At 45.4% G+C, this 27,981-nt stretch overlaps 1 protein-coding gene across 4 annotated transcripts in view; it reads right to left on the bottom strand.

Annotated features, from left to right (window-relative positions):
* The window catches only part of PTPRT (protein tyrosine phosphatase receptor type T), a 1,129,549-nt gene that overhangs the window by 663,675 nt on the left and 437,893 nt on the right, over nucleotides 1-27,981 (bottom strand). For all 4 annotated transcript variants that reach the window (XM_030825446.1, XM_030825445.1, XM_030825447.1 and 1 more), the window contains exon 6: nucleotides 20,822-20,996. In XM_030825446.1, the coding sequence (XP_030681306.1) occupies nucleotides 20,822-20,996 (175 nt within the window). The remainder of the gene's footprint in view (nucleotides 1-20,821; nucleotides 20,997-27,981) is intronic.

The raw sequence follows: 27,981 nt of genomic DNA, 5'->3' as shown, positions 1-27,981 counted from the left end.
CTAGCATTTGCTCTGTTGTGTGCCTGACTCTGTGCTAACCCCAGGAGAACTTGCGGCCACTTGGCCCTCAACTTCACTCTAGTTGTCTGTCCTTGACCTTAGGTCTTAACGTAGAGAGGTCACTAAGCCTCTCTAAGTCTCTGATTCCTCACCTAGAAAATAAGAGTCATAATAATTTGGGGATATTTGAGGCATCCTCATCATTTTGTACACATCAAAGAACTATTTGATTTCATGGGAGTGCCACCAACTGAGCTCCTCCTATATACAGAGATACTGAGAATAAACAGATAGTTGGACGCAGCCCTTGCCTTCAAAAAATTATAGTCTAGCAGAGGTTCCTGTTGTTGATTTGGGGGCATGTAATATAGTTTACAATGGTGGGGAAAGTTTCAGGTAAGACTTCCCTGCAGGGAAAATGCATGGACTGAATTATAAAAGGGTTGAAGAAGTAGGGAAAGGTATTCCAAAGAACAGGAACAGCATGTGCAAAGGCTCTGAGGCTAACTAGAACTATCTGGGCTGGTCTCCAGCCTCGTGTGCAGTGAAAAGGTCTGAAGGAAAAGATATCGTGAAGGGCTTTGTCCACCTTTGCAAAGCAGCAGCAAATAATAGAGAAGTATCCCAGCCCTGCAGTTGCTTCATTTATGCAACAAATGTCCACTGAGGGCCCACAATGTGCCAAGCACCAGGGACACAGGCCGAGCAAGCACACACCCAGTGCCTGTCCTCGTGGAACCCATAACCTAATGAACTTGGCATGTTTGCTACACATGTGTAGTTTCAAGAAGCCACCTTGGATAACAAGGGTGGTGGCATTGCGGAATTAGAATTTGTGTGGTCAAGAAAGGGGGTTCATGGAAGGGGTTCCTGAGAACTATGGCTGGAGAGAGACACGGTACAATTTATGCCCTTCTGTGAGCAATAGGGCCTTGGCAGGGGAAGGGGGCAGGCTCTGACCTGACACTAAGATAAGGAAAGAAACTAAAAGATGAGGAGAGATGGAAGGAGGGAAGGAAAGGACCAGCCCCCAGCCTCTCAGCCAGACCTCATCACCCTCTTGTCTGCTGTGAGTCTGTGGTCACTTCTCATACCTGGGAAGGTGCAGACCTCTGTATGAGCATAAAAGGAGGAAAAACATACAAGAACAACCCAAAAGGAGTTGGGAGGAAGATTTCAAATTCATAAAAGCCAATACACATGGGTGCTATGGATTCAATTGTGTCAACCAGAAAGATATGTTCAACACCTAGCCCCTGGTACCTGAGAATGTGGCCTTATTTGGAAACAGGGTCTTTGCAGATGTAATCAAGCCAAGATGAAGTCATACTGGAAGAAGGTGGGTCCAAAATCAATGACTGGCATCCTTGTAAAACAAGGGACATTTGGATGCAGAAACACACAGAGAGAAGAAGGCCATGTGATGACAGAGCCAGAGACAGGAATGATGCATTTATAAGCCAAGGAACACCCAAAGATCACTGGCAACCAGCAGAAGTTAGAAGAGGCATGGGCTGGGCATGGTGGCTCATGCCTGTAATCCCAGCATTTTGGGAGGCCAAGGTGGGCGGATCACCTGAGGTCAGGAGTTCAAGACCAGCCTGGTCAACATGGCGAAACCCCATCTCTACTAAAAATGCAAAAATTAGCTGGGCATGGTGGTGGGAGTCTGTAATCCCAGCTACTCGGGAGGCTAAGGCAGGGAGAATCGCTTGAACCCAGGAGGCGGAGGTTGCAGTGAGCCAAGATCACACCATTGCACTCCAGCCTATGTGATAGAGCAAGATTCTGCCTCCAAAAAAAAAAAAGGCACGAAACAGATTCTCCTTCAGAGCCACTAGAAGGAACCAACCCTACTGACACCTGGACCTTGGACTTCAGGATTCCAGAACTGTAAGAGAATATACTGTTGTTTAAAGCCACCCAGTGTATAATAGTTCATTATGGCAGCCCTGGCAAACTAATACAATAGTAAATTATACCACACAATTGTACAGATGAAATTTGGATGGGTCAACAGCCTTAGGGGTGGCAAGCTGAAATAACCCAATAATTGCATTCAGATATAGTTAGCCCCACCTTGCAGGACAGGGCCAGGAAGTAGCTGGCGTTAGCCCGAGGGGTAGGGAGCTGCTAGCTCCTGTTCTGGCCACATCATCTCACTCATACATCACAACAAACCTGAAGGGTCCACCTCACTGTGCTCACTTTGTAGAGGGTACAACAGGCTTACAGAAGTGTAGGTGCATGCCCCGGGCCCATATGGCCAAGTGCCAGAGCTGGGATCTGAATACAAGTCATCCTGTGGCTTGCTTTTGAGCCATAAAATTATAAACAAGCAGTTCCTGTCCACAAAGCATTCACTATTCACAGAATTAAAAATGAAATTCTTGGCCGGGCATGGTAGCTCATGTCTGTAATCCTAGCACTTGGGAGGCCGAGGTAGGTGGATCACTTAAGGGCAGGAGTTTGAGACTAGCCTGGCCAACATGGAGAAACCGGGTCTCTACTAAAAATACAAAAATTAGCCAGGCATGGTGGCAGGTGCCTATAATCCCAGCTACTCAGGAGGCTGAGGTAGAATTTCTTGAATCTGGGAGGCGGAGGTTGCAGTGAGCCAAGATTGTACCACTGCACTTCAGCCTGGGCAACAGAGTGAGACTGTCTTAAAAAAAAAAAAAAAAAAGAGTGACATTCTTACCACTCTCTAAATGGTCTCACTTATGAGCTCATTTTTCTTCTCCCCTCCATTAGAATATCTGCTTCAAAACAGTCAAAGCCCTGATCCATATGGCTGTTTGCTCTATCCCTGTGTCTAGAAGATTACTGGGGCATAACAGGTATTTAATAAATATTTGTCACATTAATCAGTCAACGAATAGGGGGCATTTGGAGACTAAGATGGCACTGTCCAGGTGTATATTTCTATACTAATTTAACGAAGTGGCAAATGGGGCTGGGCACAGTGGCTCACGCCTGTAATCCCAGCACTTTGGGAAGATGAGGTGGGCACATTGCTTGAGCTCAGGAGTTTGAGACCAGCCTGGGCAACATGGTGAAACCTTGACTCTCCAAAGAATACAAAAATTAGTTGGGTGTGGTGGCACCTGTAGTCCCAGCTACTCAAAGAGGCTGAGGTGGGAGGATCGCTGAGCCTGGGAGGTTGAAGCTGCAGTGAGCCATGATTGTGCCACAGCCTAGGTGAGAGTGAGACCCTGTCTCAAAACAACAACAACAAAAAAAACAAAATGGCAAATGGTACTAGTTGCCTGCTGTCCTCAATCAAAGAATACTCAGAGGAAAATGATAATGCCACACATTTGTGCAGGCTCCACCCCTGCACCTGAGAGTCTGCAGAAGCCAGGGCCAACAGCTCCACAGCAGTGGACAAGACGGGTGTCACCCAAAACATTGGCGTGTAACAAGGCATTAATAAGAAATGAAAGGGAGAGACAAAAAAAGCAGGATTTACAGGGAATGAGAAGGAAAGGAGAACGGGGAAGAGAGGAGGACATGGTAGGGGAAGAGAGGAGGAAGAGGAATTGTTTTTCAGGAGGGACTATCAGTAGAAGCAGACACTGACAAGCATGGCAGTGGTGAGCCAAGTTATCTGTTTGTGACCTTTTGAATGCATAGGAATGGTGGCAAGAGAGAAGGAAGGGGCAGAGGCTGGAGGACACTGAGGAGAGCAGAGAGAAGGATGGGGAAGTGTGAGACAGGAAGTCAGGGAAGCAGAGGGACAGGCAGAAAGAGAAGCTGAGAGGGACTGAGACTCTGAAATAGACGTAGATAACGTAACTTAGTTCTGAACATATTTAGTTCTAAAATGGGTTTCCATCAGTGTGAAATTCATTACAACAAAAATTTAAGGTATTAATAGATCATTCTCATTGTTATTTAAGCCTGAAACCAGGAGACACAAACTACAGACCACAACCTACCAATCAGCCCTAACTCTTCATGCAGCCAACTCCCTTCCTGCTCTATTACAGAAAGAGGGGAGATGCATGCCAGTGGGAGCCCCACCTATGCATGTCCTATTTTGGTATGCCCAGCATTCCTATTGAGGGGAAGGCCTCTTGTCTCACTTTGCATCCTCCTGGAGGGCCTGGGTTCACACACTCTGGCTAAAGAATTGGGCACATGACTTAGACTGGGTCCTTCCATCTGCCACTGGGCAGATGGTGGGTCTAGCATCGGATGCTCAACCCTGGCAGGGATGGGCAGAATCCTTCCATGGGATTGGCCTTCAGACATGGGGAGACATAATCCTTTTGCCCTTGAGGTTGTTAAACTAGAAGGTGTGGATCTGGAGATGCCAGCCCCCGAATGGCCCCCAACTTATCCCATGAGCATGTAGAATAATAGTGTCAATGAGGAACAAACAAAACAGAAAATGACAAAGGAGACAAAGCCCTGGGTCCTCATTTGAGCCCTAGGATGTGATCTGCACAGAGAAAGCTCCATGCCAGAGCATTCCAGGGACATGGGCCAACAACCTTCCTCTGGGGCTTTATCCAGTTAGAGTTGGGTGGCTGCCACTTACCACTGCCTGGGTCCAGGCTGAGAATGGCTCCTCGTCTCCATCCTCCTGCTCTGTGCAGCCCCTGCCGAGTCCTCCTGTCCTTGACTATGTCAATGACCGCACAGTTTTGGCAGGACAAGAGCAGGACTATAGGCAGTGATGTCCCAGCCCAGGTAGGTGTCAAGGACTGAGGCAATGGTAAAATCCATCCTGGCAGTGAAATGGAGCCCTGCTTCTGAGATGCAAAAGAAAGGCAGGGAAAAGTCATGCATCTGCCAGAGGGAATTAATCCAGAGCCAGTGAGGGAAGAACTGGCAAGTGGGGCTGGCAGAAATGAGCTGTGCAAACAGGTCCTGAGGCAACTGTCTGCTGTCAGGCTGCTCTAAGAGCCTCCGAGGAAGGAGAGAGAGGGGAGGAGCCAGGGCAACATGGTAGGAGACCAGAACTGCCACCAAGAACTTCTTCCTGGGATGGCAAGGGCACTTGTAAGGGCAGAAATTCATCAGATCCCATTGAGGACATTTGTATTTCTGTGCTATAAACCCCTTCCAGTACCCCAAATCCTCAGAAGTCGATTATACCCCCAAAGAACTTGAGAGACAGAGAGTGTGTGTGTGCACTTGCGCACACACATGTTCTTGTGCATGCTAGAGAAACGATAAAGAAATATTAAGGGGAGCTGAGTTCCAAATTTGGAAGGTTCAGAGAGGACAGAAGGTGTAAGGAGTGAGAGGGAATTGAGGATGAAAGTCAGAAGCAATGGTAAACAGATATGTCAGAAGTGACCGTAAGAGGAGAAACCCCTAGGAATAGGCACAAAGGTAAGAGACAGCTAATGATACTGCAATCTCAAAGGTCATGGTAACTTCTGTTGGCATCATGGTTGATAAATTTGGGACTGGGTGAACTCTTCTCAGATGTAGCCCCAGGAATGCCTGGCATGAGCCCTTTTGTGCAAAAGCAATCACTACGGGTATATCCATGAGCTGTCTTTTCTGTTATTTCTTTTTTCTTTTTTTTTTCTTTTTGAGATGGAGTGTTGCTCTTGTCGCCCAGACTGGAGTGCAATGGCACAATCTTGGCTCACTGCAACCTCCGGCTCCTAGGTTCAAGCAATTCTCCTGCCTCAGTATCCGGAGAAGCTGGGATTACAGGCACCCACCACCACACCCGGCTAATTTCTTGTATTTTTAGTAAAGATAGGGTTTCACCATGTTGGCCAGGCTGGTCTTGAACTCCTCACCTCAGGTGATTCACCTGACTCGGCCTCTCAAAGTGCTGGGATTACAGGCATGAGCCACCACACCCAGCCTTTTCTGTGATTTCTGAAGACAGTAGGGCAATTCCTTGATGACATCAGGGACTAGTAGTCAACCAAGAGTCTTATGGTCATGGTTGGATAAGAGAGGGTGAGAAAGGTGGTAGCTTGGAGTTGAGGTGGTAAAGGTTAAGGGCCAAAGTCACAGGCAATACCTAGATGTACTAGATACGAGTCAATAACTACTAGATATGGGTTAAGACCTGGGAGGAGGGTACTCTGTGGTTTCCTTCATCTCTACTTATCTCAGAAGTCAAGAAATAAAGTCAACAGAGCCTGGAATTCAGCAGATGCATACAAATATATCTGAAAAAGTTGGTTGGTCACTTAATTAACTATATTACCCTAAATTGGGACAAACATTGAAGAATAAAAGGTGGCGGTCAGCTCACAGAGGTGAGTCATAGAAGAAAAGCCACAGAGATGAGTGCAGATGTGCCCAGGGAGAAGGAGCGCCTTTCAGACAATTGAATCCCAATAGCACTGTGGGTAGACAGAATCAGCTAACTCCACCTACTGTGAGACCAGACTCAGCAAACCTGCTTCTGATCACTGTTCGACTCCCACAAAATGCTGACTGGAAACTATGGCATTGTCTGCATGCTGTGGGTATCTGTCCACTGCATAGATGGCCAGAATGAGGTTTCTAAGCCATCGAGGCAAGAAGGGCCAGGGTAACAGACAGAGCCTCCCTGCAATATCACCGCCTGCCCCGCCCTCATGGGTTGGACAAGTCACAGTTGGTTCAGCTTTTTCTCATTCCCATCACAGCCCAATGAGGTTATTGGGTGAGCAGAGGTGGTGCTGGACTCCACATAGTCATTCAGGGACCCAGACTCCAATCTGGAGCTGCTGCCTGACTTAATATGTGGTCTCAAATGTCATAGCAGGAGGAGAAAAAGAGAGGGGGCTTGCATAGGGGAGTTTTTTAATAGGTCTGGCCCAAAAGGAGTGTATATCACTTCTGCACACACTCCTCTGGCCCCACCTGAATGGAGGAAGCTTGTGTGCCCAGAAGGAAAAATAAATGGTACAGAGAACAAGTAACATTGTCACACGAGTCTTTGAACTTTCTTGCTGGTATGAAGCAGGTCCCACACTCTGCGATTTCCACACTTTATTTCACTGATCCTCAGAAAACATGAAGCAAGAAACATCCTTCTGTCCCTTTCTACAGGCGGAGAAACTGAGGCTCAGTCACGTGCGGAGATGCATTCAGCAACATAAAATGAACAGAGCCAAGAATGAACCCCAGCTCTGCCTGCTTCTAAAGTGCAGCCTCCTCACCTCCCCTTATGAAGGGCCTTTCCAATTGCTTGCTCAGGCACAGCAAATTGCAGCCCTGTCTTGCTGGGGTCCCAGCAGTTCCTCACTCACGTGTGGAAGAGATTAAAAGAACAAACCACAGAGCACATTTTGCCGCTGATTAACTCAAACAGGAGGCTTTCCCTCACTGAGAACAGATGATCAGCTGCTCTGCCAATAACTGCCTGCTCCGTACCACCAGGCCGCATTCCATCAAAAAGGCACAGTTTCCATTTATTGTGTTGAAAGTGAGTCACATCTGCCCCTGGATAGACATATAAAGCAACAGGCATGCTACTCTGATTAATAATGAAAAGCTGGTGCAAGCACATTTCATTTTAAAAGAGAAGAGGCCAAATCCTAGCCTCCTTTTCTACCAGGTTTAGGAAAACATGAAAAAGGAGAAGGATAATATGGGTTAGGGGGAAAAAGAAACTTTAAAGAAGCAAAGAAATCCACCTGCCCAGGAGGTGGGAAAGCAGAGATTTTATACTATTCTAGGAACCTTGTGATTCTACAGAGCTGCAACATTTGTCTTTTATACTATTTTAAAAAGGAATTCCATTGTTTAAGGAGGGAATAAGTGTGAAGCCTGGCCTTAGAATACAACCCATTATTTTGATGAATAGTCAAGTCAAGGACCTGAGCAATGGTCACTTAAGTCTAATTAGCAGAAGAATGAAGGCCACATCTCTTCTTAGGTAAATGTCCCCTAAGCACTGCTTCTGAGCTCTCTGGATCAAAATGAGCACATCTTGTGCAGGGGACATGTGTGAAGTTTAAAAACAATGCAACATGAGCATACCGAACCTCATCGATTACACTGGGAATCCACAGCCAACCCAACTGTTGAGACATGGCTTTTTTTGGCATCTGCTTCCTGAGAATTGCTACCGTTTTGTTTTTTCAATGTTTGAATGTGTTGCCACGATTTCTTCATGAGAATCGTTTCTAAATGATTGGCGGTGCTTGTTTTTGAACTGCAAAATGTTTTACTCTACCTCCTTTTCTCCACCCCATCCACCTGCGGTTGGAGTCACTGGGTTGCCAGTAGGTGGACCAACTGGCTTAGGCTGGATGCTGGGTGAGGCCAGGTACAAGGACAGTTCCCATGACCAGCTGGGCTGGCTTGGACTGTTCACCTGGACACCCTACCTCATGTACCAGGCCCTGCCTGACAGGAGGATCACCAGTCCTCTGACTCCTAGTGTAAGACCTAACCTTCAGGATCAGACTTCCAAGCTGCCACATCTGGCCAGACTCTACCTGAGTTCATGTAGTTCTTGAGCTTCGTGGCCATAGCGAAGTCTGTCTTTAACCCCTTCCCATAACCCAGAACACACAATTTCTGCCCTCATGTATTCTGGAATTTGTAAAGTCTATATCAAGAAATAACAGTTGGGAAGAGACTTTTTAAAAAATCTTCAAAAACAATCAATACATGACAAGAAAAAGGTAATTGCTCAGCTTTCGGATCGTACAGAATTTGGACGTTTAAGCCCAATATCAGTGGGAAAGGAAGAAACATCTTCCCCTCTGTTTTCAGGTAGGCTAGAAAGTTTTCATTCAAGACATTAAGCCTGTGGGGGTTGCTAATGGCTTTTTTCGATCCAAATTGTATTAATTAGGAAAATACTAATTGCTGTAACAAATAAACCCCAAGGCTTAGAAGCTTAACACAATAATAGTTTATTATCACTTCAATATTAATAATAGGCCTGCTTGGCAGACAATTTTCCTCCACAAGGTGATTCAGGGGCCCAGGCGTGTTCAATATTTTGACTCTCCCCTTACCTTGAAATTGTCTGCATCCAGCTAACCAAAGAGGGAGGTGAGAAGATGAGGAATGACAACATGCTTTTTAACCCTTTGACTCTGAAAGGACATGCAGCAGTTCTGCTGACATTCCTTAAACTGGAACTATCATCACAGGGCCCTAGTGATCGCAGAGCAGGCTGGGAATGTAGTCCGTGGTTAGGCAGCTGCTTCACCACTTTATCCTATGGAAGGGAGGCACGTGTGCTTGGTGGGCACTTGGCCAGCTTTATTGGCCTGAAAGTTAGCAGAAATTTCTCTCAGATCTCGGAAATGGGGAGTCAGTCTGCATTCGCCTTTTGCTGTATTTCCCTGGATAGTTAGTGGGGAAATGGCAGAGGGAAGGCCAAGCGTCACTAGTCAGAGTAAACCAGAAGACAAATGTCAATTTTCCAGAAAGGGATTCTGGGGCTCAAATAAGTGGAACCACTTCTTCACAGCCACATCACCAGCTCTGCCTTCCTGTCCATACAGCTCCATTGGCCAGAGGCCCACAGAGGAAGTATCTTCCCATCCGGTTTCTGCACCTGGTGTCCTAGATGAACAGTAGGGCACCGAGTACAAAAGCCTTCCCATGGGGCAGGATCTGGGCCAGTACAACCGGCCTTTGGAGCTTGGTCAGTCTTTGTTGTCAGGGGGCCATGCTGTGTATCATAGGGTGTTTAACAGCATCTCTGGGCTCCACCCACTAGATGTCAGTACCCCCCTCTCCCATTGTGACAATCCAAAATGTCTCCAGACATTTCCAAATGTCCCCTGGAAGGAAAATCACCCTCAATTAAGAATCACTGGTCCAGACAGAGGCTGCAGTGTTTCAGAGGTAAATTAGGCTCCAACGACTGGACAAAGGCAACAATCTAGAGCATTCTTACAAATCTGGAGCCCATGGGTTTAACTGAGTTTAGCCTAGGCTGGAACTTGGGTCCTCAGAAAAAATATTCCATATATATCTGCCACAGAATAATACATTATGGAAAATTAGCATAAGGAGGGTCAGAAAATAGTCTCATTTATGGGCTCATTATAGGAAGAGGGCAGGTCTTGGACTGTGTGACTCTGATGAGACTGGGTAATCAGGCTTCAGCATCCTCAGTGGCAACAGGGGACCATGGTGAAGATTAAATACAACCTCATGAGAAGACAGTCGGTGAAGTGTCTGGCATGCAATAAATGGTCCACGAATGGTAGCTAACTACAGACTTTGCAGCTTGTTCCATACCTCAGATCATTCTTCCATTTGAACACAGGAGGGTAATGTTCCAAGTGAATGAGAATTTAATGCAATTGCCGTTTAATTTCCAAATGCGTTAAAAGTGTTAATGCAACACATCAGCATGCAGCTGATAAAGTAGTCAAAATAATTCAAGGAAACCAATACTTGTCAGGTTTTATTTATCCACATTTACGCTTTTTTAAAAATAAGCTGGTCTTTGTGCCCATATAGGATACAATATACATAATATCTCCCGGTTAGCCTCCCCTCCACACATATGTTCAAGTGAAGTTTCCCACTTTTCTCCCATCTGTCATTTTTCTCTTTCCATAAAAAGCTAATGGTGACGTTACCAAAGAGTGAAGGAGTCAGAGGCTAAGGATGGGGAACCGGGCACCCATGAGGAGGATGGGGAATGATGAGGAGAAGCACAAACATAGGCACGGCACTTTGTTGATGAACGATTTTCATAGCCATGGCCCCTCACCCAAATCTAGGGGAGCCGGCATTATTATTCCAATTAGGCAGTCATGAAATGATGGTCCTAATCCACGTAGCTAACACAAGGGAGAATCAGGATTTGAACCCAAGACCTCTGATTTGCTATCTATGTGTTCTGGACAATAGCAGTCATGGTAAAAAAAAAAATGATGCAACTATTATTAATAAAAGTTAAGACCAAAGAAGGATTAAAAAATAAGAACCCAAGCACCAGCATATTTTCCTACAAAGAATGAAACTCTCACACAGAAGATGAGCATGTTGAGGTTTCTCTGCTTTGAAATAGGGTTCCAGGAAAGTCATGATCAGGCATGAGAGGAGAGGAGGAGGTAAGCTAAGCCTACCACAAAAAGTTGTTAAACTTCCAGACCTAAGTTGGAGCATATACGATCCATATGCAGGACTCATGGGGGAATGGGTAGAACTCACATTGAGGCAAGCCTTCCTTGAAAAGGCATTGAAGAAGGCCTAGGGGTTTTTAAAATGACCACCCTAAGGGGCACATGGTGAGCTGGGTAAGTAGCATGGCTCTGGCAGGGCAACTGAGTCCCCTAAATTTGCAGCCAAAACAGAGCAAAGAAAGACCTAAGAGGAGAAGAGGGAATTACAAAGCTCACAGCTCCCATAAGAAGGAAGAAAAGAATGAAGGAAACATAATGCTTAAAGGAAAAGGTAAAGAAACAGACACCTGTAAAGGAAACAGAACTTTCTCAGAGGTAGAAGGAAAACCATGAGCTCAATCAATAACGAGAACCTTAAAAAAGAAGGGATGGTGAGGGGTCTCATCACATGTTTGTGAAGTAAGGACCTGAGCTCTCTTCCCTGGATACAGCAGATGTTTAAGCCCCTTCTATATGCCAGGTACTGTCTCAGGTGCTGTTGGTGCAGCAGGAAACAAGGCTTACAAAGCTTCTTCCTCCAGGAGCTCACTTTCTAGTAGGAAAGACGGGTAATCCACAAATAGATGTAAATCACAATGTCAGATACTGACAAGATCTAGGAGGAAAACCAAAGCACGGTGCAAAAGAACAGAGTTACAAAGGGAAGGGGTGGGAGGTGGGGGAGAGTGTTATTTCAGATAAGGTAATCAGAGGGTGACTCTCTGAGAAGCTGAAGTCTGAGCAGAGACCAGATCGACAAAACAAGTGAGCTACATAATTATCTGGAAGAAAAGCATGTCAGGCAAAGCAAGGACAGCAAGTGCAAAGGTCAGAACTAGCTTGGTGTAGTTCAAGGAAGATGAAATGGATCAGCGTGGCTAGAAAAGAGAGTAAGAGGGCAAATATAGGGGTGGGGCATTACAAATCAAGGACTAGATCTAGAGACCATGTTAAGAAGTTTGGATTTTATTCTGAATGTGACAGGAAATACCAGAGGCTTTTGAACAGGAAAAAAGCCATTATCTAACTTTTTCAAATGATCACTCAGGCTGCCACATTGAGAATTGACATCAATGGGGCAAGAGTGGAGCAGGGAGGAAGCTAGAATAGTCATGCAGTTGAGAACAGAATAGAGTTTTGACTCATGCACTGATCAGCAAACCAGCCCTCTGCCTGTTTCTGTAAATAAAGTTTTATTGGCACATAACCATACTCATTCATTTACATATTTTTTAAGGCTGTTTTTGCTACAACAGCAGAGTTGAGTCTTGGCTATAGAGATCATATGACCTGGAAAGCTCAAACTATCGACTCTAACGCCCTGGACAGAAAAAGTTTGCCAACCCTGTCAAGGATGTTGACAATAGAGGTGGTGGAGGGTGGCGGGCTCTAGATAAACTTAGGAGGTAGAGCCTCCAGAGGCCAGATGTTAGCCCAGGCTCTCTGATACCATGCCTGCTCTCTGATCACTGGGTGATATAGCCCTCCAGCTCCTCTTTACTTCTGAGGACTGGCAGAGAACATGAATGGAAACTCTGGAGTCCGGTCTGAGGCCAGCCTTTGCTTTGTTCCGCTCCCTATACAAGCACAGAGCTCAAGGTGGCTTTGCTTCTCCTCCTAGCATGAACTTGTCCTCCATGGCTGCTGCCACCGATGAGGCAGGAGCCAGCAGCCTTGGTCACCTCGGAAGCCACAGAGGCTGTAGGATCCCTGTAGCAGAAGCTGTTGTGTCCCACCGCCACCTCAGGCCTTATTATTGCGCCGAGTGCAGGCCAACTTCCAACTGCCTCTGCCAAATGGCAAATAGCTAATAGCCATGGGCTTCTGCCAAAGCCCTGGGGAGCAGGGGACTATATCCTGCATGACAAGACAGTAAAGCCAGAAAATTAAGACCCCCAGGAGCAGCTCTCAACCAATGACTGGAAGGGGTTAAGGTACAAATAACCCCCTCCTCCACACCCCAGGGGTTCTACACTGAATCCCAGAATTACCTAGTAGGATAGAGCTCCAGACATTCACAGCAGTTACTCACTTGAGAATGCCCCCTTTATTCGCTGCCCTTGATTCTCTGTCTCATGTCCCTAAAACCACATAAGCACCTTGCACTCAGAACTCCTGTCCTGAGTCTGCTTCTAGGGGTCTCAATGCCATATGCCTTTATCTTCACCTTCTTTTGTGTGTGTGTGTGTGTGTGTGTGTGTCATTTTTGTTTGTTTCCTTCTTTATTATTTCCCCTCATCCTCAGATTAAGAGGTCGAAAAGGGCAGAAAATGTGTTTTATTCATCCTCCTTTATTTTATTATTATTATACTTTAAGTTTTAGGGTAAATGAAACGTGCAGATTTGTTACATATGTATACATGTGCCATGTTGGTGTGCTGCACCCATTAACTCGTCATTCAGCATTAGGTGTATCTCCTAATGCTATCCCTCCCCCCTTCCCCCACCTATCTTCACCTTCTTTTCCAACACAGTCTGTGCCAGTGACCTTAGCCAGCTGTCTGACAATGGTTTTTCCCTGCAGGACCAGGGAAAGGAAGAATAGCTGGATGCAGAGATCCCACCTTATGAGTGTGCACACTACTATCCACAGCCATGGATAGGGTCCGTCAGAGCCCCTAGACTACTACAGGATGAAGTCCAGGCTCCTATTCTGGTGCAAAGACTCTGCAAATGTCCCCTTGCCTACTTAACCGGCCCCAAACATGTCACCCACTCGGTGTCTCAAAACTAACCCAGGCTGTCCTGCTTATGAGCCTGCCAAGCCACAGGACCCATCTCAGATGGGGCCAGTCGGAGAGGCTCTCCCAGACTCTTCCAGACTGCACTCATTGTTCCACCCTCTGTACACCTTTAGCTCACACCTGAATGCAGGGTCTACCATACTGGATTTTGCAAGAAATGTGGTATAAAAGAGACAGCATGGCCAAGGCAAGGCAGGCCTAGCTCTGCCACTTATGAGCAGTGTGATCTTAGAAAGGTCCAGAACCTCTCTGGGTTTCCATGCTCTCATTTGTAAAAGGTGGTTGCTAACAGCACCTACATCATAAGGCCATTGTTAGGATTAGGGAGATAGTGTGGCAGGTGGCTAACATTAACTGACCATGCAGCACAGATTTGCATGATTCTTCCTGCTAGACCATGAGCTTATTACAGAACCTGACACAGTTGGGCTCCATAAACCTTTATTAAGCAAATGAATACAGGAATGAGTCAGCTACTCCAGCCATTCCATCTTTAAACTAGAGGCTATAAATGCAAATTACTGCTGGCACCAGACTAGTGAGTGAGCAAAACGGGACCAGTCAGGATAGCAGTCAACGGTGGAACGTGTGCATCCAAAACAGGGAAGCTGATGAGCCCACTGTTGCCATCCTAAAATGCAGGCTCCATGTAGCTATGCCTGATACAGTCTCAAGAAACTTGTAAATGCTGAAAAAAAATTTAAAAAGGAAAGAGAACACAGTACAATGTAAGTAAAGCATTTTTGCAACTGACTTCAACCAATGGATTGGATTGGATGACCTCAATCCCATTTCAGAAGAGGGAGACCTTAAGATGATCTAAATTTAAATTTTCATAGTATGTACAGAATATCATTCCTTTAAGCCAGAAAAATGAACAATGGACAATGTCTTTGGGAAAAATTCCTTAATAGTAATGTAAAAAATATGATTACTACTAAAGACATAATTTTATACTTTCTAGTACTAGGATGTATCTGTTTATATATGTTACATATATTATGCTATATATATGTGTTTTATATATTATATATATATATGTTATATTTTCCCCCTCTCATAGGACCTCATTATATATATTCACCTCCATTATTCAGATAAGGAAAGTGAGGCCCAGAGTAAATACATGATTTGCTGAATCACACAGGGACCTGGGAGCAGGACTAAGATGGAAATTCAAGTGTGTTTAGAACAACAATCCCTGCTCTTGACCCTAACAACCTCCCTTGGTAAGAAGTCACATCGGTGTTTAAATCGGAACCTCTAACAGCACTAGCACCACATTTCTTCTGAGCACTAATACTCATACTGATGAGTGTTCTGAGTGCACAATAGGTTGTTAAATGGAGTTGAAAGACTGGTTTAAAAATCACCACCAACAAGAAACTTTTTATGAATTAGGAAAATTTCATCAAGATACATCTGCATAACTTTGGTTGAAGACACTCAAGTCCTTGAGGCCAGCTAAGACACCTTGAAATTGAAGACACTCAGAAAACCAGAAGCAAAGCAAACGAATAAGCACATTTCTGAGCACTGGTCTGGAACGGGTAGGTTGAGGGGCCAAACTGTCAATTGAGCGAAACCTCAATTACAGAGTAATCTAATGTATACCCAGGTACATTATCACAACTCAATAAACAGCTCCCCAGAATTAAATGATTCCAATTTGCTTTCATTTCGGTCTGTGTGTCGCCCTGAGAATTTGATATTACCTACCCTCACATTAGGCAGCATCTTCTGAAGTGCTAATCTTTACCATCTCAGGATCACACGTGAGCTGTGAGCCAGCTACCTGTGAATACGACTGTTTGGGGAGAGACAGAGACCAGCCTGGGCCTCTGCTGTTCCTCTCAGCCTGAGTACCTGCTGTGGAAGACAGCACAGGGGTTTATGGCTCCCAGAACCCTCGGGTGCTGAAGGGCCCAGTGACCTCCCAACTGTGGAGTGGTTAGGGTTTTGAATGAACAATACCAGGAGAGGGGTGGTCCATGTAACTAGATGACTGAGGACAAACAAAACTAGCTACTTTTCCTTTGTCCCCAGACCCAGGAATGAGCTTTCCTGATCCAGTAGGTGTTAACACAGGAAGGAACCAGAGAATTCTGATCTATAGGGACTTGTGATGGTTAATATTAAGTGTCAACTTGATTGAAATGAAGGATGCAAACTATTGTTTCTGGGTGTATCTGGGTGTTTCTAGGTGTTGCCAGAAGAGATTCATATTTGAGTCAGTGGACTAGGAGAGGCAGACCCAACCACAATGTGGGTGGACACCATCCTATCAGCTGCCAGCGCAACTAGAAGAAGCCAGCAGAAGAAGGTGAAAGAAGTGGACTTGCTGAGTTTTCCGGCCTTCATCTTTCTCCTATGCCACCCTCAAACATCAGGCCCCAAGTTCTTTGGATTTTGGAGTCTTGGACTTACACCAGTGGTTTCCCAGGGGCTCTCGGGCCTTTGGCCACAGACTAAAGGCTACACTGTCGAGCTTTCCTACTTTTCAGGTTTTGGAAGTGTAACTGAGCCACTACTGTCTTCCTTGCTCCTCAACTTACAGACGGCCCATCTGGGTCTTCACCCCGTGATCATGTGAGTCAGTTCTCCTTAATAAACTCCCTTTCATATATACATATATCCTATTACTTCTGTCCCTCTAGAGAACCCTAATAAAAGACCCCATGACCCAAATGTCCCCCAGTCCACACTTTCATACTTCCTCCCTCCCTCTTCTTATACTCGGCACATCACTGTGTACCAAGAGAGAAGTGGGCCACACTTTACAGAACAGACCTGACATGATTTCCCCAAAGCCACAGAGACAGTCATCAAATCGGCACCTGGGTCCAATGTCCCGTCCCCACCCATGGAGTCCGTCATCTCTCTTACTTCTTTGTCTGAGAAATCCCACCCCCATGGGCAATTTATTTATTTAACAAATACCTTAGAGTGCCTATGCAGGGCAGTGTTCTAAGAGCTCCTACATCCATTATCACATGCCATCCTCATGACGCCTTCTGAGGGAGGTAATCCTACATTCCTGTTCCCAGATGAGCCAGCTGAGGCCCCGAGAGGTTTGATCATGTTCAAGGTCACAGAGTTGGGACAAGGTGGGGCCAGAATTCAGACCCAAGCATCTTGGCTGCAGAGTTATCTCCTGCCCTGAACTGGAACCAAAGGGTGGGAACCTGTGAGGAGGAAGACCTTGAAGACGTGGTTTTCTTTCTGTGATATCCCAGGGTTGTGGGTGACGTCAGTCCAAGAAGAAGGAATCCAGATCCCATCCCATAACACAGCACTTGGCCCTTGAGAATCCTTTTTCTTTTTTGGTCTGTTTTTCAGATTTTCTCTCTTCTCTGAAAGGAGAAGGATTAGTGCTTTTCCCTTGTATTTTTTTAAACAAGTACAAATACTTCAGCATTAAAGTACTTAAGCATTCTGGCTCCGCAAAGGCAAAGGGCTCTTGAGAGGTAAGTGAGTCATTCTTCATCACACAGTTTCTTCCAAACGCTCGGGTTTGCTGCCTTCAAATGAGTCCCTGGGCACCCACTCCAGGGTGACAGGTTTCCTCTGGTTGCTTCTGCTCCTGAGGGGGTCCCTGCCTTTTATTTTCTTGTCTTGCTTGGACGCCACTAACTGTTTAGCAGTGTGTGTGGGGTTGGGGGAGGGTGTGAGGGTAGGTTAAATGTATTTCTCCCACAATCTGGAAGTTAGCTGACAGTCAGGAAGGGAACATCATGTGTCAAAATGGCAAGTTAGCTAGACGGACCCAGGGACTCCTGCTTGCCTGGTACCTGGACCCCTTCAGCACTGCTCATGACATTGTGGCACCAGGTAATAGCAAGGCCACAACCCATCAGCCCTCCAGGTGTGACCAAATAGCATGAGCCAGATGCAGGTTGGACTCCAGCTCTACCCCTTGGGATGGCCCTGTTTCTCAACTGGCTGTGCTAATTCTCCCACCCATGAAATGAGTTAAAATAAAACCAATGTACAGAGCTGCAATTAGGATAAAATCAGGTAACATATGTGAAGGGACTTCTTTACATGCAAGGGACCAAGCTCCTAGCTTACCACCATCATAATATTTAAATGGAGGAAAAATGGGCACTAAAAAACTGATAACCTATGCCAAAAATATGGATGAATTTCATCGACGTGTAATAAAATTACACCTTGATTGACCAGATTACAGGAAGTGCCAACCCCCCACTGTTCAATGTGAAGGAGACTGGGTGCCACCCACCACCCTGCCCTCCCTAAGCTGGAGTGGCAGGGGCTGCAGGTGAGTGGCTTCAGAGCAGTGGTAGCTGCAGAGTCATATTGCCAGGCCTGGCTACTCCACCCAGGCTAGCACCGGCCCCTCCTCTTGACTCCGGCCCAGGATGCACAACCAGCAGAGGACAAATCAGTGTCCCTGTAAACCCTGGCCACCTCTCCAAATAAAGCAAGGATGCTCCACCACATCCTCTGTCCCAGTAGCCTCTTGGTTTCTCTTCCCATAGCTCCCATCCTGCCCCTGAATGGGGGCATATAAGCAAATAATAAACCAAGCGTTTTCTGGTTCTATTTGTCTGTGCATGGGAATTTCAGAGTGCTACACTAACTCCCATAGCCACTGGTCACATTCTCTTGCCACCAACTTTGCCCCATGTGCATGCAAGGTGCTAGCAAGACCATGAGGAGCGGGAGCGAACACAGTGCACCCTCTCTTGGGGCTCTCAATCTGGTGTGGGAGACCAGCCATAGAAGGTATAAGACACATTCCAGCAGGACATCTGAAAATACACATTCACTGAGTACCTGAAAGGCCTGCAATAACCCCTGTGTCACATAATACACATATAATAATAATAAATCTTCTAAAAAAATTTTTTTTTTGAGATGGAGTCTCACTCAGCCGCCCAGGCTGGATTGCAGTGGCATGATCTCAGCTTACCACAACCTCCGTCTCCTGGGTTTAAGCGATTCTCTTGCTTCAGCCTCCCAAGTAGCTGGGACTACAGGCACGTGCCACCACACCCAGCTATTTTTTGTGTTTTTAGTAGAGATAAGGTTTCACCATGTTGGCCAGGCTGGTCTCGAACTCCTGGCCTCAGGTGATCTGTCCGCTTCGGCCTCCCAAAGTGTTGGGATGACAGGCGTGAGCCACCATACTGGGCTACATGAGCTAATCTTATGGCACCAACAAAGCAAAGATAGGAGCCTAATGCCGTGAAAGTGGTGGCTTCTTTTCTATGTTAATAACATTTAATGTAAACCAATTTAAAGATTTTTAAAGTTTTTTTTTTCATAACTGCCTAACTTGTTAATCTTTGGCTTAAGTGTTCATGGCATTATGGTGAGGAAATAAACTCCTGCTGAGGCCAATAATTCACTCACTCATCTATCATTCCACAAATTTTTTCAAGTTGAGCCTTATGAAATGACTGATTGTGCAAGTCAAAACAGGCGAACACTAACAACCTCATATGGTTCAGCAAACTGAGAACCAGTGCCAGGCCCTGCGTTGAGTGCAGGGACTTCCAACCCAGCAGACAGCCCTCCTCTCACAGAGCTTAGATCCTAAAAGGGGAGACAAAAAGTCACCAAGTAAACAAATAAAGGCAAACCAGCATTTTAAAGTGTGATAAGAACTATGTAGAAGAGGAGACCAGGTAATGAGAAGGAATTGTGACCACTAGGAAGGGAGGTGTGGGCAGGGGGTCAGGGAAGTTCTCTGGGAGAAGATGACATAATAGCATTTCAGCTGAGACCTGAATGATGGCACATGATCAGCCATGTGAATGTCTGTATAAAGTCAAGATAGCCAGCACACAGAATCCCAGCCTGCAACCCCCAGTCCAGTCGGCCCAAGACTCCCAGTCACACTGGGTCAGCAAAATGAGGTCAAAGTTTCCACACCCACCCATACTTTGACAAAGGAAACTAACTCAGGAGCCCTCAAAGGCTCGATAAGTGGGGGTTTTTTGTTTTTTCCCTTCAAACACACCAGGTCTCATTCTACAGCTAGCATAATAAGAAGAGCTTCATTATTTCATTCACTAAATTACGCTGTATTAAAATTTTAATCGGCGAACATAACATTGGTAAAACGAGTACATCCATAGCTGCTGTTACCAGTGTAAACTGTCAAACCATTTTTTTTACAAAAGCAATATTGCAACATAAAGAAAAATCCATAAAGATGCTCATATTCTTGGCCTCCCAACTCTATCCCCAGGGAATTTATCCTAAGGAAATAATCTGGTTCAATAGAATAAAATGTTCTCTCCAGAAGAACTCCATGGAGGTGCTAATTGTTACATACACAAAGGAAAGAAAAAACAAGACACCTGGAATTATCCAAATGACTGCAAATGGGGGGTTTTAACAAAATAGGATAATTCATTGGATGAGATAGCATACGATCATTAAGCATCATAACAAAGATGACAAAGTTTCAGAAAGAAATGGGATATCTGGCCTTTTGAGAGAAGCAGAAAACAGTCTGCATATTTTAATGGAAAGCATGTAAACAATATCTCAAGGTGAACAAGAACAAGAAATCGAAAAGAATTGAATCAAGGCCAGTGGGGTGAGGAATTATTTATTTCAAAAGTCCTTCCAAAATATTATCATTGTATTGAGTTTTCAATTAAAAAAAAAAAAATCCCTCAGAAACAATAGTACGAGAACACTGCCACAGTGTGCCACCCAAATACAAGGACATTTGTTCATTCTAACTTTAAATACAAAATAAAGCCAAATTTGAAGATGCCTTCTGTGTTATATATTCCGCAGTCTTTCACGTATGGCTCCTGTATGTGAGACTCAACTTGGAATAGCAATGCAATGTTGCATGATTTTACAATAGCTTCTCCTGTTTGGGGAGTTTGTGTTGGGGAGGGACGTCAGAGTGACTAGAAATTAATCTCCTCTTTTACTGAATGTGGGGGAGGATCAGCAGATGAGAAAAGGGGCTTTAAGGCCCATTAATGCCGGCCTTCCATGGCAGTAGAGGCGTAGGCTGGAGGCACTCACCTTTCACGATCAGCTCCGCGTAGTTGGATACACCAGACCCACCGTCAGAGCGGATCACACAGCGGTACTTGCTGACACTCCGCTGGGCAGTGTCTGCCACACTGACCGTGGCTGAGAAGCGCCTGTGGTTGACCACACGGGTGACCATCAGGGCCGTGTCCCTGCCATTCCATTGCTGCAGAACAGAGGAAGAGAGGGAGAGGAGGAATCATAGCATCATAGGCTTCCAGGTGACTCCCAACATGGATGTCCACCCATACTCACACCCCTGGGGCTCAAGACTTTCAACTGTAAGAAGGGATTTCCAGCCAGGCACAGTGGCTCATGCCCGTAATCCCAGTGCTTGGCAAGGGCTGAGGCAGGAGGATCATTTGAGGCCAGGAGTTTGAGACCAACCTGGGTAGCAAGCAAGACCTTGCGTCTACGAGAAATTTTAAAAAACAGCCAGGCATGGTGGCACTCACCTTCAGTCCCAGATACTCTGGAGGGTGAGGAAAGAGGATCGCCTGAGCCCAAAAACCAAGGTTGCAGTGAGCCATGATCAAGCCACTGCACTCCAACCTGGGTGACAGAGCAAGGCCCTGCCTCTTTAAAAAAAAAAGAAAAAGAAAAAAAAAGAAAAAAGCAGGAGTTTTCATGGCTGGTTTGTGCTAATGATCTGATTCAAGAATAAACTTTGCTAGTGAGCTGATTTGAGGACAGAGGCCTGGTGGCAAAAAGAGAGGAAAAAGGCTCCTTCTAAACACCTCGGCTCAGCCTGCATTTGGAGCTGGCACATAGCCCCCTAACTTTCCTTCCTATTTTCCTTTTTCCCTTAAGCAGAACCCACAGCATTCTTTCAGACAAACTTCAGCAGACTTAGTGAAAACCCAGCCCATGTAGAATAAATACAGCCTGGCTCACAGGCCCTATGGCTGGTGCCCTGCTACCCCACCCCACAGGCTCTGAGCCCTACCTGCCCTAAGCTATCACCACAGGTAGGGAGGGGATGGAAGTTTTTCAACACCTCTCTTCCTTGGCACATGCTCTTTCCTCTGCCTGGAGGGTCTGGTCTCCCTGGGGACACCCCCTCTTCCGTAAAAACCCACGTTCAGCTCACAGTCATCTCTAGTCAGTTCTCACAACTGTCACTCCGTCTCTGGAATCTTATCCTATGTATGATACAAACTTTCCCCACACATTTGCCCACAAGTGTTGCCCATTTTACACTGAAGAACTTTCCTCTGTTCATCTTTAGAAGCTTGTCTGAAAGCCTCCCAAGTTGGTAGACGTTTCTAGAATCAAGGTGAATACACATGGGCTTTTGTCTTCAGCATCCTGAGTTTTAGGAGGGATATCCTGAGTTTGAAGAAACCGCTTTCACAGTTGCAGGTTATGAGAACTGGTAAGGCACATGCATGTCGATGCAGTTTGAGTGGATGTTTATTAATGTTATTAACTGGATATTTATCTACTATGTGCCAGCCCCTGAGCTGGGTATTTTTGTATAAATCTTCATTGTGTCTTCACAGCCTTGTTTGGTGAGTGTACAACTGCTGCTCTTCTCAGAAGAAAAATCCAAATGTCTAACAGTTTAACTAAATGTGTAGAGTACATGAGCCCCTTATCCAGGTTTTCCAACTTCAAGTCAAGCACTGTTTTTACTAAGACCGTATGCTCAGTGTCTGCTTTAATTTAAAAACGTTTTTCCCCAAAAAGTGAAATTGACTCCTTTAATTATCTGGACTTAGGGAAATCTTATGACTTATGATTCTCATGCCCTGAATCTCCCAGTCTCCCGAGATGCGATCTTCATCATTTCCTGCACCAAGTAAACAGTTTCCCAATGTGCACAACCTACTTTCACCTATGCCATCTTTCCTCACCCTCTACAGTGACCTGTCAGGAGAGGGGCACAGGTACAGGTAGAGCCACACTGCTCAGCTCTATGGCAGCAAATGAGGGGAGACCAATACCAGGGGAAGGCAGTGATCATGAAGGCCAGAAACCCAGGGTAAACCAGGCCCCCATCAAAGGGCAGCTAAGACAGACTTGCTCCAGACTAGACGGGGAGATTGTAGGTAATATTTTGCTGCTTCATTTTACTGTTTGACATTCTTCAGACCTTCTTTCTCAAACACGTATTTCCTTTATACCTGAACATAAAATAATAAATGGTATTGTTCAAAAGTCATGGCAGAATGAGAGGTAGCCATAACTCCCTCCTATGCCAGAAACTAACCAACTTGTGGAATAGTTAGTACACATCAGAGCAACACGCATGGGGCTGTAAGAGGAGAATCTGAAGCCAAATACCAGCTCTGCAGCTTCCAAGCTATGTAGACTTGAGCAGGCAATTTCACTTTTCTGAGCTGGAAAGTTTCTATTCACTTGCCTGAATAAAAACCAGTACAAGGTAAGGAAGGGGAGAAAGGTCACTAGGGCTGAAAATGCCATCCAGCTTCCTCATGCCTTGAGGCATCTTTGCAGGAGATGGCACAACTTGGACCCCACTATGAGAACCTACGAGAACCTACGAGACAACACATGCAATGCCCCTTCTCAAGGTAGTGCAGGGAGGCAGGAGGGAAAATTCCGGCAAACACCAGGAATGTATCCTGATTTGGAAAAGAGGTCACTAAATGAATAGGAGGGCCTTGGAAGAAGGGGGTCATCAAAAGGAGCCCATCTTCCCCACTGCTGAGCAAGGCACTTTGGGGCCACCATGGTGGATAAGGATGAATGAGTGGCAAAGCTTCGGGTCAATATTTTCTAATCTGAGTTATTTATAACGTCATCAACACTTTTTTCTTTATTAAGCTAATAACAGCTAAACACTATTATGTGCCAAGTGTTTTGTATGCTTTCTCATTTATTCCCCATGAAAAATAAGGTAGGCACACTTCTTATCACTCTCATATATAAGAGGAAACTGGGCTGGGCATGGTGGCTCATGCCTGTAATCCCAGCACTTTGGGAGGCTGAGGCGGGCAGATCACGAGGTCAGGAGATCGAGATCATCCTAATACGGTGAAACCCCGTCTCTACTAAAAATACAAAAAATCAGCCGGGCATGGTGGCGGGCACCTGTAGTCCCAGCTACTTGGGACGCTGAGGCAGGAGAATGGCGTGAACCCAGGAGGCAGAGCTTGCAGTGAACCGAGATGGTGCCATTTCACTTCAGCCTGAGCGACAGAGCGAGACTCCATCTCAAAAAAAAAAAAAAAGAGGAAACTGAAGCTCAGAGAAATGAAATTGCCTCCCCAAGGCTGCCCAGCTTGGAAGCTGCAGAGCTGGCATCTGGCTTCAGATCCTACTATTACAACCCCATGCATGTTGCTCCAGTGTGGACTAACCACTGCCCCATCACTCACCTCTTCAAGCACCCTCATTTCCCAGTGTGGGAGAGTATGAGCAACAGGTATGACACCAGGATCTACCTATTTGCTACCAATTTATTAGCTGAGAACAATAAAAAAGAGCAGGGGATGTAGTAATGCTGCATAAGGGGTGGAGATAAATAAGCAAAATGCACATGCCCAACCGAAGCCCATGAAACACAGAGCTTTGCCTTGGAAGTCCAACTTCTGAACAGCCAAGAAATATGGGAGATTAAAAAAGAGAGATGGAGAGTGATATCAACACGTGGGCTCCACAGAACACGAGCCAAGAGGTGAGGCGACAAGGACAAGTACTAAGAAAGAAGATATACCTTGGGGAGCCAAGGGACTAATTGAGGAAAACAGACAATGCCATTTGCAGATTTCAACATGGCATTAGAAGTAAAGAGAAGGAACAACGTTGCAGAAAACCAGGAACCTGGAGGACAGGCCCGAAAAAATAACCCAGATGGCAAAGAAAGCAAAGATAAAAGAAACTGGAGAGAGGCAAATCGATCAAGAAAATGGGCAATAGACAATTAACTACCCTGTAAGTAACTGGAGCTCCCACAGAAGAGAGTGCAATGAATGGAATGAAATCCGATCCCAAGATATAAGAGCTCACCTTCCTGGACTAAACTAAGACCTGACTTTTCAGACTGAATGGCCCACTATCTATTTGATAAAATTTACAAAAACAAGAATAATTGATGTTTATAAAAATATTAAGAATAAAGAAATACATAAATATCTAGCAGAAGAAAACAATGAACAAAAATACAAGCCCATCTGGTATCAAACTCCTCATATGTGATTGTTTCTAAATCCAAGGTGACCTCTCCTGGATGTGACTGGCCCACCAGTGGTCACAGGTGAGCTCCCAGGAGGTTCCTGTTACCTAGATGCCTGTAAAAAAACAGGGATGGAGCTAGAGAAAGACAGGATAGGGACTGCTACTAAAACTAATCAAGGCAAATGCTTAGTTTATGTGACCTTGGGTGGGTGATTTCACTTCTCTGAGCTTCAGTTTCCTCATATACACAAAAGATTTGAAAATGGTGCCCACTATATGAAGTTATTGTGAGGAATAAATGACAAGGCATGCAAAATAGCACATGAAGGTGTATTCTAGTGTTTGCAGAGCTCTAGTGTTAGTAGAGCTCAAATTAACTGTGAAATTAGCCATAAAAAGTGTGGTAGGCAGGCTGACAGCCCCCAAAAGATGCCAACATCCTAGTCCCCAGAACCTGGGAATATCTGACCTTATATGGCAAAAGGGACTGTGAAGATGTGATTAGGTCAAGGATCCTAAGATAGGGAGGTTATTTTGGATTAGCCATCCGAGCCCAATGTCATCAAAAGAGTCCCTATATGTGAACAAGGGAGGCAGGAGAGCCAGAGGCAGAGAAGCTGTGGGAAAGGAGAGGTCAGAGTGATCCCGTCACTGGATTGAAGATGGAGGAAGGGGCCAGGAGCCAAGGAATGCAGGCAGCCTCTAGATACAGGGGAAGGTAAGGGAATGGATTCTCCTCTAGATGCTCTAGAAAGAATGCAGCCTGCCAAAAGCCTGCCAACACCCCCATGTTAGCCCACTGAAATCCACTTCTGACTTATCTCCACAACTATAAATAAATAAATTTGTTTTGTTTTAAGCCATTACACTTGTGGAATTTGTTACAGTAGCAATAAGAAACTAATATAAAGAGAAAAAGGCTGGTTACATGCAAAATATTCATTTTTCACATTTAGTTGAAATTTTATTTTGATGTCACCTCCAGGATTATTTACTTTTCTTCTTAATGATGTCAGATTCTAGCAGGGCCAGGGAAGATTAAGGGTGTTCATCTGAACAATTCACATTTTTCTGTTTAGCTCCTGAACCAACAGGCTTTATCCTATTGAAAGATAGGAAATTGCAGGTTGTCTTATAAAATGTCTGGAAAATAGGCCTTTTGATAATCACACTTGTCATATTGGGAGCAGGCAACAGCAGGACAGGGATGAGCAGGAGGGCCTAGAGTCATGATAGGAAATAGCGCTGGATGCACCACTGGCAAGGAGAAACAAAGGTCAAGTTCAGAGAGGTGAGCCCAGATGAGAAGGGCCCATGAATATGACTGCTCAAGACAAGGCAGGGAAGGGCAGGCAGGTGCTAATGGTCAAAGAAGTCTAGCAGGAACCCAGGAACAGAAATCAGGGTGATCCTAGAAGACCAGGGAGTAGATGATCAAATGGCAAAAGGTTAAGATGTTGGAACGCTATGGCAACATGGAGAAGGGATTTAAGCAGAATGAATGTGTTAGAAGCACAGGTCCCAGCTGCCATTTCAGCCCCAGACACAGGCAGAAGAGAAAAATGCAAAGGGAAAAAACAAGAGGAAGTTTTGTTAAACATACAATGGCTCAGAAGTCCAGGCCCACCTGCAAAAGAGCAGGTTTGAGAGGGTATAGGGAGAAGTGGAGCAGGGAGGGAGTGCCAAGAGCCTAAAGAAGACCATAACCCAGAGCCGGGGTGGGAGAGTTAAAGACTCCAACCCAGACATCAGGTAGCATAAAAATGCACAGAGATACAAATGTTAGGATGTCAGGAAGACGGAGCAGGTCATTGAAGGAAAGCCCAAAGTCCTGGGAAATGCCACAAAGAAGCATAGCAAGGATGAGCGCACACAGAAGCCCAGGAAAAATTCCATCAGATAAGGCCCTTACCTACCACTTGGCTTCTTGGAAATTTTCTTCTGGTTCCTGCAGTAGTTTTTCAGATGTAAGTATATTCTTCCTCTGAACTTTTAGGGCATGCTTCTTTTCCTTCTGTGGCAAGATTTTCAAGTCAATATGTGGTTGTTCTAAAGTGGAATCATTGTCTGGCCCTCTGATTCCAAGAGTCAACTCAACAAATGTCCCAGTGAGCCCCAACAGGTGGTGTCTCTGGTTGGGCTCACTGGAAGCAGACTTTGACACATGGAGATTTATCAAGTGCTTTCAGGAGAAAGGATGTAAAGGACAGAGTGAGAAAAGGGGCTAAGAAAGGATGGAATCACAACTGGAGTCAAGCTCCAGCCTGGTCCCACAAGGAGTCATGGAGCATGAAGTGTACCCCAGAGTTGATGGTACCTTGTGGTTGAACTACTGTGTCCATCAGTCACTGGTCAGGGCTTGCGAGGCAGAGAGAGGAGGAAACTTCTTACTTGACCGAGGGCAGCTCTCTGGGAAAAGGAAGCTGTGAGGCTTTAGCAGCCGACATGCCCAGTGCTCTAGGGTTGAGGGCACTTGCTTGCAAAGGAGATCTGTCCAGGACACTAAAAGCATGCACTCCACTTGGCACTTTCCTGTCTCTGCCCTCTCCTACAGTAAATTATACATTGGTTTTCCTGAAATCCAATGAGCTACTGCCTTGAGATTTTCTAGCAGTCTGTTTCTAAATCCGCTTTTTTTTTTTTTTTACACATGGGGCTGGGAACTGACCTCAGTAGAACATGGCAACACCAGGGGTGAGCACAGCTGTAATTAAGCACTGCTTCCTATGAAATGTCACTCCATCTCACATAAATAAGCTACTCCATAGCTGAGTTTGATAAACATTTTGTTCAACTTAACAGGATTTATCTGAGTGTTTATCAAGTAAAAGTCACATTAACAGTTTTGAAGGCTGACTTTGTGCCAGCCACTGTGTTAATGGCTCACATAATAGACTGTTCACTTGATCCTCTTCAAGTCCCTGTCAAAGTTCTTCTCAAAGAGTGGTCCCTGAATCTACAACATCAGCCTCATCTGGGAACTTGTTAGAAATGTAAATTTGTAAGAT

This window comes from Nomascus leucogenys, chromosome 13 (genome assembly GCF_006542625.1).
Source record: "Nomascus leucogenys isolate Asia chromosome 13, Asia_NLE_v1, whole genome shotgun sequence".
NCBI classification, from domain to species: domain Eukaryota; kingdom Metazoa; phylum Chordata; class Mammalia; order Primates; family Hylobatidae; genus Nomascus; species Nomascus leucogenys.
This window is presented reverse-complemented; position numbering and strand designations above follow the sequence as displayed.